Here is a 14,348-nt window from a genome sequence, read left to right as displayed (position 1 = left end):
CCCCAACGGCCCCTGCCGTACCATCCTGGCCTGATCATCCCCCTGGCTACCCAAGGTCCCAGCCCCTCCTTTTCCTTTTTCTTTTTACTTTTTCAGCGCCTTCTTGAATGGAGGCAAGGGCAGGCTAGAAGCAATATCTAGGATTTAATTATCTTCTATAATTGAAACTTTGTAGCCTTGAGCAGAGGCCAGGGCCAGCCAGGGACAGTGGGAAGCTGTCCTCCATTGCCAGAGCAATCTAAGCCTCCTGCTTGCGCCAGCTCCGTGGCCAGCTGCCATCTTGGTTGGGTTAATTTTCATACTCGATCCTGATTGGTTGGCAGGTGTGGGCATAGCAGAGTGACAGTTAATTTGCATGTTTCTCTTTTCTTAGTGTAGATGTTACCCCAGTAAATTAAATTTTAAAAAATAATAAAATTAAAATAAAGACATTTTATGCTAATCATCTACCATAATGTATATTATCACTAGAAATATTTGATAATACAAATACAGAATATTCCCAAAAAATGTATACACACTTAAAAGCTGATAGTTCAATTTTGAAAATGAAATGTACTGGGGGTTTTTTTGTGTGTGTTTTTTTTAATATACTCTATTGATTTTCTACAGAGAAGAAGGGAGAGAGTCAGAAACCTAAAAACATCAATGAGAGAGAAACATCGTTCAGCTGCCTCCTGCACAGCCCCCACTGGGGATGTGCCAGCAACCAAGGTACATGCCCTTGACTGAAACCAAACCTGGGACTCCTCAGTCTGCAGGCCAATGCTCTATCCACCTAGCCAAACCAGTTAGGGCTGAAATGTACTGTTATAAACACTGACTTTATAATCATTCTAAGTGTGTGCATACATTTTTTGAGACACCCTATATATGTCCTTATTTTGTATGGCTAGATAGTCTTATTCATCTCTGCCTTGCTTTATAAAAGGCATATTTGAAGATTATACAGTGAAAAAAATTACTCTATGAGTAAAATCATCTGAACAAATAATTGAAACAATAAGAATAAATAGTAATATGAAATTGGCATTGAACCAATTCTAAATGCTTATTTTGAGAAAATTCTTTCTTCCCTAAAATAATTTCCCATCTCTTTAATGTGAACACGCTTCAAAACATTTGATTAAAGACAATAAATAGTTGTTATGCTAAGAGAAAACTGATGATAACTGCAAAAATACATAAAAGAATATATTTAATATAAATAAATTATATGATTATCATGACACTAATATACATTTGGTTTTAAAATATAAGTTTTGGAGATTATTAACAATTAGCATAAATTTAACAAATGCCACTTTATATTCACTATGTAATATTATAAGTAAATAAAAGCAATTACTCCAATTACCTCATTTTAAAATTATCTCATTTGCCATTAAAAATGCAAATAAAACAATCATATATGTGTTGCTTGTTATTTTAATCAGAAACTTCTCACTGTTCCTTAGAGACCCAGGAAAACATCATTTTTCAAACATTTATTCAACACACAGCTGCTGAGGGCCTAAGCCATGTGAGAGACAGAGACAAAGCCTGGTCACTGCTTTCAGCTCTCAGGAAGCTTACACACAAAGTAAGGAAGAGCATGAAATAAATGTTTTAACTCTAAAATATCTGTAACAGCAGCATTTGGAAAAGCAAAGAAAGGAATGATTAGTGTCACCTAGGGAGTCTTTAAAAGGTTTCCTGACAGAACAGCATCAGAATTTAGTAAAAAGGAAAGAAATACACACTGTTTATACTTAAGTGTCAATAAATTATAGCTACTATTACAGTGCACAGGCACTTTATAAATCTGCTTAATTACTACAATAACACTTTGGGGCCAACATTTCAGAATAATAAACCAGTGATGTACAGCTCGCCCAAGGTCACATATCTTATAAATAGAAGGTCCAAGAATGAAACCAAATCTGTGAAAGTCAATATTCTTTCCACTATATAGGCTACCTAAGCTGAGCTTTAAGAATGAGTAAGATTTAAAAAGAGAAAAAGAAGCAAACAGAAAAAGACAGAAGCGACATAAATATATAATTCATAATTTAATTTACAGGAAAAATTATAATATATACATCCTATATAATAAAAACCTAATATGCAAAGAGTCCAACCATTAGTTCAACCATTCAACCAGTTGCTATGATGTGCACTGACCACCAGGGGGCAGACGCTCCCACCTATAGGTTAGCTTTCTGGTGCTGGAGTCTGGCCTAGGGATTGGATGAGACAGGCCAGACACGCCCTGGAGCCCTTTCACAGTTCCTTCCTGGACTGGATCATGAACTGGTGGGGTCCCTCTGCCTGGCCTGAGCCCTCTCACAATCTGGGACTCCTCGGGGGATGTTAGAGAGCCGGTTTCAACCCATTCCTGCAGGCCAGGCTGAGAAACCCCGCCAGTGCATGAATCCAAGCATTGGGCCTCTAATATACATATAAAATACATATATACATAAACAGATACTAATAAAATGAAAGGTAGAGTAAAATAAAAAAAACATTTATAAATTACAGAGATTAAAAGTTTTATACCCAAATTTTCTTGTTTAAGATTGTTGCATGACTGAGACCAAAGAAACCTACATTAAGGTTTCAAAAATGTCTAATTTACAAATCTTTTAGTCACCAATGCATTCATTAATATTTTAATCAAGATTACCTATTAATGCCGAAACTGGTTTGGCTCAGTGGATAGAGCGTTGGCCTGCGGACTGAAAGGTCCCAGGTTCAATTTCAGTCAAGGGCATGTACCTTTGTTGAGGGCACATCCTCAGTAGGGGGTGTGCAAGAGGCAGCTGATTGATGTTTCTCGCTCATGGATGTTTCTAATTCTCTATCCCTCTCCCTTCCTCTCTGTAAAAAATCAATAAAATATATATTTTTAAAAAAGGTAACCTAATAATTAAAATAAATTTAAGACAACATAAGAATAAACATAATAACCAGTTAAATTTCTACTTTAACACTTCTATGCAATTCCACTATATTAAAAAAAAAATCCATTTTCTTTATAAATTCCCTTTTAAGTACAAAAATCTTATGGTGATAAGTGTTATACTTAGAGTTTGTATTATAAAATGAATTTAATTTTTTAATTTCTCACTTGAGGATATTTTACTTATAAACTTGAGAGGGAGAGAGCGAGCAAGCGAGAGAGAAACATCAATGTGAGAAAAACCAATAAGATGCCTCCTGTACCCATCGGACCCGGGAATCAAACCTTCTACCTTTTTGGTGTAAGGGATGAGGCTCCAACCAACTGAGCCACTGGGCCAGGGCAAAATGAAACTCAACTAATCTATTTCTAACATTATTGGAAAAGAAATTAAATTCTACCTCTGCATTGTGCTTAGTTGTTATTTCCAATTTTTCTCTCTTAGCCCGATGGAGTTTCTTTCTGAAATCAGTTGTTAAATCCAATTCTGCTTCACTGTTAAACATTTGTTTTATATCAGGTGAGACATTCTTCAACCTATAAAAAGAGATTATAATAAAATATATTTCTCCATAAGTATATTTCCAGCACTTCTAGTATTTCTAATAACTATTTGGGGGGGGAAAAAAAAAAAAACACTGAGAACATAATATGGTCCTGCCGCCCAAAAAAACTTACAATCTAGTAAAAGATATTGATTAATAGGTAGAAATGCAAAACAGTATACAAGAAGAAACAAACCACTGTCCACTGGAAAATAACCACGTTGTTCAAGATTGGTTGATCCTATCACAAGCTGGGCAGTTTTGCAAGAGACTAAGTTCTTTCCTTTTTACCTCTTTAAAATATTTACTTATTATATATGTAATAGATGTTACAAAAAGAAAAAGTATAAATAAGAGAATATAAATTCCTACATTAAAAGGACATGCTAAAGCACTCTCTCCCCAAAATTAAAATTAAAATTTTAATTAAAATAACAGCAAAGGGCCCTGGCCTGTGGAGGTTGGTTGGTTGGGTGTTGTCCCCTGCACCAAAAGGCTGCTGGTTCGATTCCTGGTCAAGGCACATGCCCTAGTTATGGGTTCACGTATGAGAGTTAAATTCAAAGTTAACAGTGGGGAAAGCAACCTGATTTACAACAGAGTCCCAACAAGCTTGGTTCATTGGCAACACCTTTGAAAATGGAGGTGAAAACAGAGCCGAAAGCAGAACTGGTTCGAAGTCTACCAAATTAATAATGAGATCTAGTCCTCTTCCTTATACACACCATACAACTGAATACCAATCTCTTCCCCACTCTGGTAGCATACTAGGGATTTATTCTCTGGACAGGATAAAACAGAAGGCCTCTGGATTGGAGACATCAGATACAAATGGGCTAAGCCTTAGTGGTCAGCAAACTCATTAGTCAACAGAACCAAATATCAACAGTATAACAATTAAAATTTCTTTTGAGAGACAATTTTTTTAAACTTAAACTTCTTCTAATGCCACTTCTTCAAAATAGACTCACCCAGGCCATGGTATTTTGTGGAAGAGCCACACTTAAGGGTCAAAGAGCCTCATGTGACTCGTGAGCCTCAGTTTGCCAATCACAGGGCTAAGGGATCCATACTAAAATCAAGAGGCTCAAGTAAAAATGTCTATAATAGATGAGAACCCTGGTCTTCTAATACTTCTTGTCTGCCAGAACAATAGCAATCAAGAAGAAATTGGAATGGTCCTCCCTGAATAGTGTAACCAGCATAGTGAAAAGACCTAAAAATGCTAATGCTAAAAGTTTTCTAGCAAAACAGAGAATGCCACAAACACAAAGCCTCACACAGTGAGCTTCCAATCATCATTTTATATTTCCACCAGCAATGTGTGAGGGTTTTTGTTTAGCCACCTCCTACTGTTCAGAGTCACTATTTAAAATGCAATGACTTAATTGTACGTGTGTGTTTTACATTTGTGAAATTAAGCTTTTATTAGAACTAATAAATTCAGATGGTCTGAGTGATGGATTAAAAAAATAGAATATCAAAGCAAGAAGGAATCTTAAGGATCCTCTATTTAGCAGTTTTTGAACCATATTCCTCACCTGTGGTGGTGGAGAGCAAGCTGATGAGACCTAACTCTCGACCCTTGCCACACTTGATAAAAGAAAAAGTCCTCTTTGAGATGAAATTTTAGCAAAGTAAAATATTTATATCCTATTCATTTATTCCCAACCCCACTTCAGAAAGGATTTCAAGTACCTTTCAAAGATAGGTAAGAAATGTTTACATAGCAAACCCTATTTATAGGTAAAGTACATATTAGTCATAGTACTTGCCCCACCCACACATCCTTGCTGAAAGATGGTCTAGATAAGCTCTTCTCAAACTAAATAAAAGCAGGGACTTATTCAAATTATTCCCACCACCCACCTCATGATGACCTTTAAAATATATTTTAAATGAATAATTAAAAAAGAAATTTTCAAAACATAAACTATAATCCCAAGTGTTTTATTCTTAGACTAGAGGCCCAGTGCATGATGTTCATGCAAAGGGGTAAGAGGGGGTCCCCTCAGCCCAGCCTGCACCTTCTCCAATCTGGGACCCCTCGGAGGATGTCCAACTAAACCAGCAATCAGACATCCCTCTCACAATCCAGGACTGCTGGCTCCTAACTGTTCACCTGCCTGCCTATCTGCCTGATTGCCCCTAACTGTCCCCCTCTCCACCTCCGCCAGCCTGATCACCCCTAACTGCCTATGCCTGCTGGCCTGATTGCCCCTAACTGCCCCCCCCCTGCCAGCCTGGTCAACCCCAACTGCCCTTCCCTGCAGACCTGGTCACCCATCACTACCCACCTCTGTCAGCCTGGTCACTGCCAACTGCCCCACCCCCCGCTGGCCGGTTGCTCCTCACTGCCCTTCCCCACCCCCACTCCAGCTGGCCTGGCCACCCCACGCAGCCTGATATTCAGTCATTTGGTCATTACTGTGAGGGCATCCTGATCAATTTGCATATTGCCCTTTTATTAGTATAGATTCAACAAACAGAAGATTACTCTGTTACACAGTTATAAAAGTTTCTGAACACTTACTTTCAATTTCAATTTCTGTACTTACTTGTTTGTAACCACACTTTGGGTTGCACTCTACAAGATGGCTCATTTTCATATTATAGACTCAGATTTTTATATTATTCATATTAGAGGTGAATAAGCCAAAGGTAGGCACGTTACCCAAAAGCAGATATCAATGGCACAAAAAGGATGAGCAGTAGCAATTCTTACAATGTAAACTCCAAGTAAAGAAGCAGTTAGTGCCTGGCCAGCATGGCTCAGTGGTTGAGCACTGACCTATGAACCAGGAGGTCACAGTTCGATTCCTTGGGCATATGCCCGTGTTGTGGGCTCGATCCCCAAGTGTATGGCACACAGGAGGCAGCCGATGAATGATTCTCTCTCATCACTGATTTTTTTTAAAAATATATTTTTATTGATTTTTTACAGAGAGGAAGGGAGAGAAATAGAAAGCTAGAAACGTCGATGAGAGAGAAACATCGACTAGCTGCCTCTTGCACACCCCCTACCGAGGATGTGCCCGCAACCAACATACATGCCCCTGCCCAGAATCGAACCTGGGACCTTTCAGTCCGCAGACCGACGCTCTACCACTGAGCCAAACCGGTTTCGGCTCATCATTGATGTTTTTATCTCTTTTTCCCTTTCCCTTCCTCTCTAAAGTCAATAAAAAATATATTTTAAAAAAGAAGCATTTAGCAACAGGAGCTAAAACTAAAAGATAGCTACAAAAGTCGTGAACTAGAGTTATGGCACTGAGGAAAGCGAAGGATTAGAACCAAAGAGATTACACTCAGCCAAAATAATCACCACACACAAATGTGAATAAGCATAAATATGAAGAAAAGAAAAGACATAGAAAGGTGAGAGAGAATAAGCAAATATGTAGGGACAAAAGAAAGTGCAGACACTTTGACTTTTGTGGACCAATTAACAAAGGAGCACAAATTGCAACACAAGGTCTCCAGGGACATCCTTCTTGCTCCTCCAGTCCCATGAAATTCCTGCTCCCCTTACCATTCCATGAGAATTCTTACAGTCAGTCCCTCCAACTGACTTCTCCCTGTGCCTTACAACTAAAGAAAAAGACTGCAGGCTTACCTTTGGGCATCAACAGAAGCATTACTTGAAGTGTTTAAACTCATGGTTAAGTCTTTCAACTCTTTCGCGAAATACCTCCCTGCTATTGATGATTAAAAGTGTCCAAGATGTCTGTGACTTACAGGTCAGATGGACCAAAGTCTGTTAAAGCAATAAACAGTACAACAGTGGTTATATATGTGAATCTGAGACTATGGGTGATTTTTCTTTTGTTCTTTGACTTCTTTGTATTTTTAAATTATTATCTATCAAACATATAAATACTTATATTTTTAAAAGCCATGATGTTTTATCTCTTTTTTTAAAAATTAGAAGCAGCCCTAGATGTTTTTGTTCGGTGGTTAGACGTCGGCCAGTGGACTGAAGGGTCCCAGGTTTGATTCCTGGTTAAGGGCATGTACCTGGGTTGCAGGCTCAATCCATGGCCCAGTTGCAGGAGGCAACCAACCTATGCGTCTCTCTCACATCAATGTTTCTCTTTCTCTTTGTCTCTCCCCTCTCTTCCACTCTCTCTAAAAATCAATGGAAAAAATATCCTCAGGTGAGGATTAAAAACAAAATAATAATAATAATAATAATAATAATAATAATAGAAACAAAAATGACAAAATGTCAAAAAAATGTTCCTTCTTTTTTTATTATATTTTTATTGATTTCAGAGAGGATGAGAGAGGGAGAAAGAGAAAGAAACATCAATTATTGTTAGGCTGCCTCATACACGTCCCACAATGGAGATCAGCCCACAGCTCAGGCATGGGCCCTCCCTGGGAATCGAACCATGATCTCCTGGTTCATAAGTCTACACTCAACTGCTGAGCCATTCCAACTGGGCAAAGAGGTTCCTTTTTGTAAGAACAAGGCAATGCTATTAGATTATTTTCATTTTCAAATAAAACTTAAAAAATTATTGTTAAGAAATAGTGACAAATTCTTCTTGGACTGGAAAAAAAAATGGGTAGTGGCCTATCTGTAGGGCATAAAAATCAGTCTGAAAGAAAATGAAGTCCAGGGTTATTTTGGGGTTCCCAAAGGTTTTTGAATAAATGAAATATTTTTAATGCAATGTTACAATTAAAGACCAAAGTATTCCCAAATAAAAGGTCTCATGGTAATTTTCAAAGGCCTTCTCCTAAGGCAGGGTGGGGAACATCCGGCCCACGGGCTGTATAAGGCCCCCAAAATCCTTTTGTCTGGCCCTGCCAAGGCATTAGGGGCAAGTTAATTAAATGTTTGACCAGATAGAGCAGGCTAATTTTTAAGCTGATAATTTTGTATGGCCCAAGAATGATGTTATAAATATCCAAATGGCCTTTGGCAGGAAAAAGGTGCCCTCTCCTAATGGATTGAAGAAGAAAGAGAGAGCATTCGTCACTTACACTGGCCTTCTCACTAGAGCCCTCTTCGGTGGGATATACTCCAAATTACACAGAGCCAACCACTTAAATTACTTAACTATGGTATGAAGGGGTCTCTGGGTAAGCATTTTAAACAGAGAGATAACTACAATTAAGTCCACATTGGCACAAATATCAAGATCCCACAAGTATCTCCCCAGCAGAAGTCCAATGTCCTCAGAGAGACAATGGGCTTTGGACGGAGAGATCTGAGATAGGATTCCAATAAGTATTTTACAAATTCCAGCGTGTGGCAGTGGGCAAGTCACTTAAGCTCTCTGAGCCTGTTTCCTCAACCATCAGCAGAGGATTACTATATCAACCTCATTCGTACATTTGAAATTTAAGTACAGATAGCACACATACAGTGCTCAGTAACTATCAACTTCAATTACTGAACATAGAACCTCTGAGAAAGAAAATACAATGATCCCTGACAAAGGAAGGGTGTAATACTGGAGGTGAAAGATGTAATAAAAGAATTGTTTAGAAAAATTGTAGGTGTATAGAAGACAAAAAAAAAAAAAAAAGCTAAATTGTTCTGACCTGCTCTCACAACCCTGAGAGGTCATTGAAGGAAAAGAAATTCAAGCCAACTGGGATGTAGATTCAACCATGGTCCTGAAAAATAATGGTTCCTACAGATAGACACCAAGGGACCTTTAACACAGTGGTTCACTGACAGCAGAAGTCTAACCCAAGATCAAGAAGACGTAATTTTTCGTAATTTTTACCAAGATCTGGTTGTGGGGAGAGAAATTGTAGTTCTCCAGGCACCTAACAGACTAAGTAGGGGCAGGCTAAAAAAATACCACTGCCATTCATTTATTGAGCACCTACTACAGTGCCAAGCACTGTAATTGGTATTTTTATATAGAACTCTGATCCTTACAGCACTGTAAGGATACAAAGATGTAAAGATGTTCCCATTTTCAACAGAGAAAACTAAGACTCAGAGATCAGAAGTAACTTGCCAAAAGTTACAGAATTAGTATAGAACCAAGATTTCAACTCATAACCACCTAACTCAAAAACCCAAGGTCTTTGTACAAGGCCACAGCTGATACTACATACAATTGAACCATGAGTTATTTTTACCTATGGATTATTACCTTTACTTCAAGTACAGAAACTCTTTTGATTCAAATCCGTCTTTTTACCTTACCGCATGCCTCCAGTGGTCACTCCAGAGAAACTCCCTTCAGAATAGAAGTTCAAAAGTTAGAACTTACAACGAATGCCCAAGGCTCAAAAGTAGGTACATAAAACATTTTTGTGAAAAGATTAAAAACACACGTGTGTGCTTGTTTGTCACAACAGGCACAAACTGAACCTCTATCTCACAGGCAAATAATTTATATTGTTAGGACCTTAGTAATGTCTGTTGTTGTTTTGTTTTTATCTTGGGCAAAGAAAAGTGGGAAGAGTTTACCAAATTTTTCTAACATCTACAAATCTGAGCAGTCCTCTGGAAAGTGTCTTCTATAGCTCAGGAGCACGTTTCATCAATTTCCAGATCATGATACAGGTGATGTAATAGGTCCCCACCACTGCCCCTTGGTTTTTCTCTCTTATATAAATCCCCCGCTTCTGTGGGCAGAACCTTCTACTTGTTTCAAACCGACAGAAGATGGCAAAGATGACGGAATACCACTTCTGTGATCACACTATGTTTTATAAGATGCTGTCTTAGCAGAATGAAGTTACAGCCAATCTCCTCCTGGCCTTCAAGAAGCAAACTGCCCTGCTGTGAACTGCCTATGGAGAGGGCCACATGGCAGTGAAAACAGATCCCTGTCATACAGAGGCCAAGAGAAATGAAATCCTATCAACAACTCGAATGAACTGGGAAGCAGATTATTTTTAAAAAATATATTTTTATTGATTTCAGAGAGAAAGGAGAGGGAAAGTTAGAAACATCAATGGTAAGAGACTCATTGATCAGCTACCTCCTGCACACCCCACACTGGAGATTAAGCCCGTAACCCTGGCATGTGCCCTTGAATGGAATTGAATCTGGCACCCTTCAGTCCACAGGCTGATGCTCTGTCCACTGAGCCAAACCAACTAGGGCGGAAGCAGATTCTTTTCAGTCAAGCCTTCAGATGAGAGCACAGCCCAGCTGGTGCCTTGAGTATAACTCAGTAAAATGGACAGAAGACCCACCTAAGCTGTGCCCTAACTCCTGACAGAAACTGAGAGATAAGAAATGGGTGCTGTTTTCAGCCACTAAGTTTGTGGTAAGTTATTATATGACAATAGAAGACATATGAATAAGAAGCTCGAGAATGCTCTTGTAGGGTCAAAAAGAAGAAGAAATAAAAAAGAAGTTGAGTAATAGGTAAAATAAAAAAATGAGTTCTCACACCAGCCCTGCCTGTGGGTGTTTATATGTCTCTTTGTTTTTCTATAGGCTAATTTCCTTATGAATTTAAATGAGGGAGCTTGTATAAATCCTATTTAAGGTAATTAGATAAAGAAACTAGATGATCATGTGCAGTATTTACAACAAAAAGGACCACAAAATGCCAATGAGTAAAGGCAGGCCCTGGCCACTGGATAGCTTAGTTAATTAGAGCATCATCCAGATATGCCAAAATTTCAGGTTCAATTCCCAGTCAGGGCACCTACAAGAAGCAACCAATGAATGTATAAATAAGTGGAACAACAAATCAATGTTTCTCTCTCACTCCCTCCCTCTCTCTTAAAACCAATCAATAAAAATTTAAAAAAATGTTTAAGGGCAAGCCACAAACAGTCACAAAATCTGCACAGGAGTAAATGTGTCTAAAGAGAAGAAAGCAAAGGGAAATAACAAGGCTGCATTGGACAGAACCCCCAAAGAGCCAACAGATGTTTCATGAAAAGCATGGCAGGCTAATGTGAGAGCAGCAGATGAAAGGAGGGAAAGTCTGCCCATTCCAAGAGCTGGCACATGAAACGGGCATATGATCAGAGTCTGGAAAGAGTAGTACAGTCTGCCTCGTGAACTTTCAAAACTGACCTGCCAAGGTCCCCTTCCCTGACAGGAGCCCACACAAAAGAGAAACTGCTGGGGATTCAATGAGACTTTAAATACCAAGTCCGTCCTCCTGTTCTGACAAATAAGGAGTCTATTCCAGGAAGGGTTTTTCGGGGCTGGGTGAAAAAAGTGAAGAGATTAAGGAAAAAAACACCTCAGATACAGACAAAAGTATGGTGACTAGTAGAGGGAAGGAGGGGGAGAAAAGGTAGAGGGAGAATAAATGCTGATGGAAGGAGACTTGACTTGTGGTGAACAGACAATATAATGTACAGATGATGTATTATAGAGCTGTACACTTAATACCTATATAATTTTATTAACCACTGTCACTCCAATGAACTCAGTAAAAAAAAAAAAAAAAAAAAAAAAAAAAAAATGGGAGGGAATCTATTGCCTAGAGCCGTGGTCGGCAAACTGCGGCTCTCGAGCCACATGCAGCTCTTTGCCCCCTTTGAGTGTGGCTTTTCCACAAAATACCACAGCCTGGGTGAGTCTGTTTTTGAAGAAGTGTCATTAGAAGAAGTTTAAGTTTAAAAATTTTGGCTCTCAAAAGAAATTTCAGTCGTTATACTGTTGATATTTGGCTCTATTGACTAATGAGCTTGCCAACCACTGGCCTAGGGAGTTTAGGTGATTTGCCTGAGGTGTCACAGCTAATAGTCTGTGCCAGGACTAATGTAGAAAACTCCAGACTAAAACTATCCCCTTCGCCTTTCCTCTTCAGTTGCATTGCCTTTGTTTCCTCTTTATTCCGTGGGAAAGCGTGTTCATTTCCTGATCTGCCACCGTTTGGTTGTTACTAAGCACTAACCGTTCCATAAAACAAGTGACAAAATGGTGGGCTCTTTTCTCCAAGACTATAAAAAAAAAAACAAACCTATAAAATATCGCCTTATAATGTATTAAAAATATTTGGAAACCAATCAAAATTGCTTCTTGTGCAAGTATCATTTGAGATCTGCTTAAAATGAGTATGTATTCTCCTAGGAAAGTTTTCATAATGGAATAAAGAACACTCAAAAGGAGGCTCAAGCCGAAACCGGTTTGGCTCAGTCGATAGAGCATCAGCCTGCAGACTGAAGGATCTCAGGTTCGATTCTGGTCAAGGACATGTACCTTAGTTGTGGGAACATCCCCAGTGAGAGGTGTGCAGGAGGCAGCTGATCCATGTTTCTCTCTCATGGATGTTTCTAATCTCTATTCCTTTCCCTTCCTCTCTGTGAAAAATCAATAAAATATATTTAAAAAAAAAAAAGAGGCCCAAGCCAAAACCGGGTTGGCTCAGTGGATAGAGCATCAGCCTGCAGACTGAAGGATCTCAGGTTCGATTCTGGTCAAGGGCATGTACCTTAGTTGTGGGTACATCCCCAGTGAGAGGTGTGCAGGAGGCAGCTGATCCATGTTTCTCTCTCATGGATGTTTCTAGTCTCTATTCCTTTCCCTTCCTCTCTGTGAAAAATCAATAAAATATATTTAAAAAAAAAAAAAAAAAAAGGACCCAATTCCTGCAGACTATTCATTCACAGCCCTGGGAAAAGAGCTGATTGTCCTAAGTCTCTTAGAGTTCTTGAGGGGGAAGCAGCAGTAGCTACAGGAGATGGCCTAACACAACTCGTTCTCTCGAGTACCTAACATCCATAGAATCCAGTATGTGGCTGGCACGTTTTTTTTTTTTTTTTAAATAAATAATGAAAAAGACGTGGCCCCTGACCTCGAAGGGCTGGTTCTTGGGAGGTTAGGCGCCGCAGTCCTGAGCTGTAAACCTAAGAAGCTCCAAGCCCAAGCCCCCGAGTCCTACCCTCGGATCCCTGCCCAGTCCCCGGGGAACTGCGGCCGCGGCTGCGGCCTCGGGCGGAGATGCTCCGAGAACATCCTCCCGGTGGGCGGAGAGGCCCAGCCCCGCGGGCTGAAGACGAGTCCCCGCTGAGGACACGATCAGCCCCGAGACAGTCCCCCAACTACCCTGGATCTCCACTGGCACACCTAAAGCCCCCCATCCTGCGCCTCTCTACGCCTCCCGCCCCAGCCGCTCACCTCGAAGGCCTCCCACCCCGCGGTTACCTCCGGGGGCTCCCGTGGTCCAGACCGCACACCCAGGGCCCCAGGGGCAGCTTCAAATCTCAGGCCCAGGCTGATCGCGGGGGTCAAATCAAAGCAAAACAAAACTGTGTGAACTGGACTGAGTCTAGGGCCGGGGGATGGTGGACAGAGAGCAAAGGGGTGCTGAAAGGGGGACAAACCCCCTGGAGACGGTGTTTACAACGGCCACTTCCGGAGACTCCACTCCCGACGCCCAGCTTCCCAGACTTTGGCCCGCCTCCGGCCCGCCCCGCCCCGGCCCCTCCTCGGCCCGCCTCCCGCGGGGAACGCGGGGCTCCGATTGGAAGAGCCGGGCGGCGGGCAAGAGCCCGCGCATGCGCCGTTGCTGGAGAGCAGCGCTCCCCCGCGATTTCTCCACGAAAATGCCCGGACCCACGCTCCAGGGTGGGGGGCTCAGCGTGGGGACCCAGGTCACAGCCTCAGAACCCCCGCAGAGCCCCCTGAAAAAAGGCAGGTTTCTGACCCCCTTCCCTCTGCCCCTGAATAAGCGTCTAAGGTCGGATCCGGACCCCATATTTTATTTTTTTTAATATTTTATTGATTTTTTTTTTTTAACAGATAGGAAGGGAGAAAGAAGATATTTAGAAACATCAATGAGAGAGAATCATCGATCAGCTGCCTCCTGCACACCCCCTACCGGGGATGTGCCCGCGACCAAGATACATGCCCTTAGCCTGAATCGAACCCCAGGATCCTTCAGTCTGCAGGCTGATGCTCTATCCACTGA

The 14,348-nt window shown here is 40.7% G+C and overlaps 1 protein-coding gene across 3 annotated transcripts in view; it reads right to left on the bottom strand.

Annotated features, from left to right (window-relative positions):
* Window positions 1-13,828, bottom strand: part of CCDC171 (coiled-coil domain containing 171) — a 223,331-nt gene extending 209,503 nt beyond the window's left edge. For all 3 annotated transcript variants that reach the window (XM_084898221.1, XM_084898222.1, XM_084898223.1), the window contains exons 1-3: window positions 13,583-13,828; window positions 7,103-7,243; window positions 3,343-3,478 (exon numbers count right to left, since the gene is read on the bottom strand). In XM_084898221.1, the coding sequence (XP_084754347.1) occupies window positions 3,343-3,478; window positions 7,103-7,146 (180 nt within the window). In that variant the 5' untranslated portion in view covers window positions 7,147-7,243; window positions 13,583-13,828. The remainder of the gene's footprint in view (window positions 1-3,342; window positions 3,479-7,102; window positions 7,244-13,582) is intronic.
* Between the last annotated feature and the right edge of the window lie 520 nt (window positions 13,829-14,348).

This window comes from Pipistrellus hanaki (assembly GCF_964339955.1).
Source record: "Pipistrellus hanaki genome assembly, chromosome: 11".
NCBI lineage: Eukaryota > Metazoa > Chordata > Mammalia > Chiroptera > Vespertilionidae > Pipistrellus > Pipistrellus hanaki.
Note: the sequence above shows the minus strand (reverse complement) of the source record. Positions and strands in the feature narration are given on the sequence as shown.